Genomic DNA, 2,351 nt, shown 5'->3' with positions numbered 1-2,351 from the left:
ATCATGATAGACCCGGCATATTTTCTCGAATAGCAATAATTTATGTCACGACTTAATTAATAATAATATTATAAACGAGAAAATATTTTGTTTTTAACGACAAACAAATAAAGTCTGGCTACTAGTAGTGACCCGATGGTAAAAGACAATGCCTTACATCTGCAGTCACATAGAACGTTGAGTAGCTCAAGCCTAACATCTTCTGTATCCTGAAAAATCGTCGCCCGAAAGCTCGTTATAATAAAAACCAAAACCTAGTTGGGATCGAATTCAAACTTGAAACTCCAATCTACACCAAATTATTCAATCCCCTCCCTTTCTGTAATCCAGTTTAGTTAAACAAAAACACACATTTAATTCATAATAAATAAATCAAAGGATTGTAAACCGTAAATTGTATTATATTGCTTTGATTCCAAACTATACATTTATATATTTATCGATAACAGTAACAATACATCAAACCGTTCATCTTCGATGGATTGATGTACCAAAAAAGATCAGAATTCTAAAAAATAAGATAAAAAATATAAATAATATTATCAATATCGAATCTCTGTTAATTATAAGTTCTTTCTAAGATCAACCACCAACACGCTAACGTTATCCGAGCTATGTCTAGCCAAGGCTAATTTCGTCAAAAGTATAGAAGCATCAGAACATGCCTTGTCCGAGCTCTCACCACGGGCAACATTTAACACGCTTCCTGGTGACCGCGGTGGCGATGGAACCTTATGCGCGCTCAGACACATACTCGCCACGCTACATGCAACGTCGTTTGATACCACGTCCCATAGACCATCACTCGCTATAATAAGACACTCGTCTTCAGTTGTCCGTTCGGTTATGGTTACTTCGGGTTCGGGTATCACGTATGGCTTTAAATAGCTATCGCCTGATAATTCATAAAACAATATTATTTATTGAAACTTAATCTAGATCTTATGATATTAAAAAGCTAAGATAAATAATTAGAACATAGAACATAAAACATAGATCATACCGATTGCCCTTGACATCGCTAGAACGCCGAGAACTCTAGCACCGTCCCAATATATAACCCGGCCTCCAGCTTGTTCGATTCTTTCAAGTTCATCGGGTCGATCAGGCTGCATTAAAAAACAAATTTGTCAATCAACTGATACAAATAAATTAAATATCCTGGCTATGGCTATGGCTATGGCTATGGTAATCCAAACAACGTCTTTTAAACACCTAAAGGTTAAAGTATTAGTACAGGAAACTAATACTATACCTTATGATCTGTCGAGAGGGGTATGGCAACACCGTTCCTGCAAAGCACTGCACGCGAATCTCCGCAATTGGATACGACAATTTTGTCAGGAGTAACCACCGCCACAACTGCAGTAGATCCGACCGCGTCACACTGAGGAGTTTGAAGCTCACATCTACAATTCAAGCTAGAATCATAGCTGCTCCATTCGGTCACGTCCTTATCCATTCGTGTGAAGCTCTTCAACATCGTCTCCTTCCATTCGATTGACTTCTTCACTTCCTCCTTCACTATCTCGTGCATCCTGTCTTTGCACTTCATCGCAACCTAAATAACATAATAAGATAACATAAACCAAATCAGCATACAGTGGCAATAATAATATATAGCTTAAGATATTCTATTTCTTAATTGGATAATCACGTACATGTGAGCATCCATGCCCATCATACACTCCATAAAAGTGTAAATCATCCGAATCGGGAGAATCCGTCTTACAAAAAGACGGTTTCACCGCGACCGCATCTTCCAAATCTCTTCTTCTTCCACAAACCACCGTAAGCCCAAATCTAGAGCTTTTCTTATCGAAAATCTCCGAAGAAGAATCCGATGCTCCAGAACAATCGGCTTCCTCCTGTTTTAGTTTATTCGATCGAACCGAATTTTCGATAACCTTTCTTCGCTTACTTTTGTTTTCTGGTACAACCATGTTAGACGCAGCAGCTGCGAATAACTTAAGCTGCTGAATCTCCATCCGACGCCGTCTACTTTGCGGCTCAACCGTAGACGTAGACGGCGTCTTTGTCTCGCCAACAACACCGCAACACATACCCGCCATATCAAGTTCAGATTTCAGACTTTGTAACTCACCAATTTCAATTAAAGATGTTGAAATTGAAATAGCATAGGAAAGCAAAAACAATAATAAGTTTTTGTGGGAAGAGAGATCATATTATACCTGCTGGAAGAGTGGTGGGACCAGACAGCTGCCCGTCACCGTCACGGGAAGACCCACCCGACATGTATAGTTGGTGTGACGTAGAAATCTGAAACCCAAGATAAAATCCTACCCGTTGATTTCCAAATAAAATCTTCTTGCTGGTGATATCCTGAATGT

The 2,351-nt window shown here is 39.1% G+C and overlaps 1 protein-coding gene across 1 annotated transcript; it reads right to left on the bottom strand.

Moving 5' to 3' along the window:
• Positions 1 to 385: 385 nt before the first annotated feature.
• LOC143558976 (protein phosphatase 2C 37-like) lies at positions 386 to 2,135 on the bottom strand. Its single transcript, XM_077047701.1, has 4 exons — positions 1,662 to 2,135; positions 1,256 to 1,561; positions 1,004 to 1,109; positions 386 to 895 (listed from the first exon to the last, which is right to left on the bottom strand). The coding sequence occupies exons 1-4, from the start codon at positions 2,070 to 2,072 to the stop codon at positions 564 to 566; spliced, it is 1,155 nt and encodes a 384-aa protein (XP_076903816.1). The 5' UTR covers positions 2,073 to 2,135; the 3' UTR covers positions 386 to 563.
• Between the last annotated feature and the right edge of the window lie 216 nt (positions 2,136 to 2,351).

This window comes from Bidens hawaiensis, unplaced genomic scaffold, assembly GCF_021521415.1.
Source record: "Bidens hawaiensis isolate Kalapana, Puna unplaced genomic scaffold, B.hawaiensis_p1.1 tig00019676_1, whole genome shotgun sequence".
In the NCBI taxonomy this organism is placed as follows: Eukaryota; Viridiplantae; Streptophyta; class Magnoliopsida; order Asterales; family Asteraceae; genus Bidens; species Bidens hawaiensis.
This window is presented reverse-complemented; position numbering and strand designations above follow the sequence as displayed.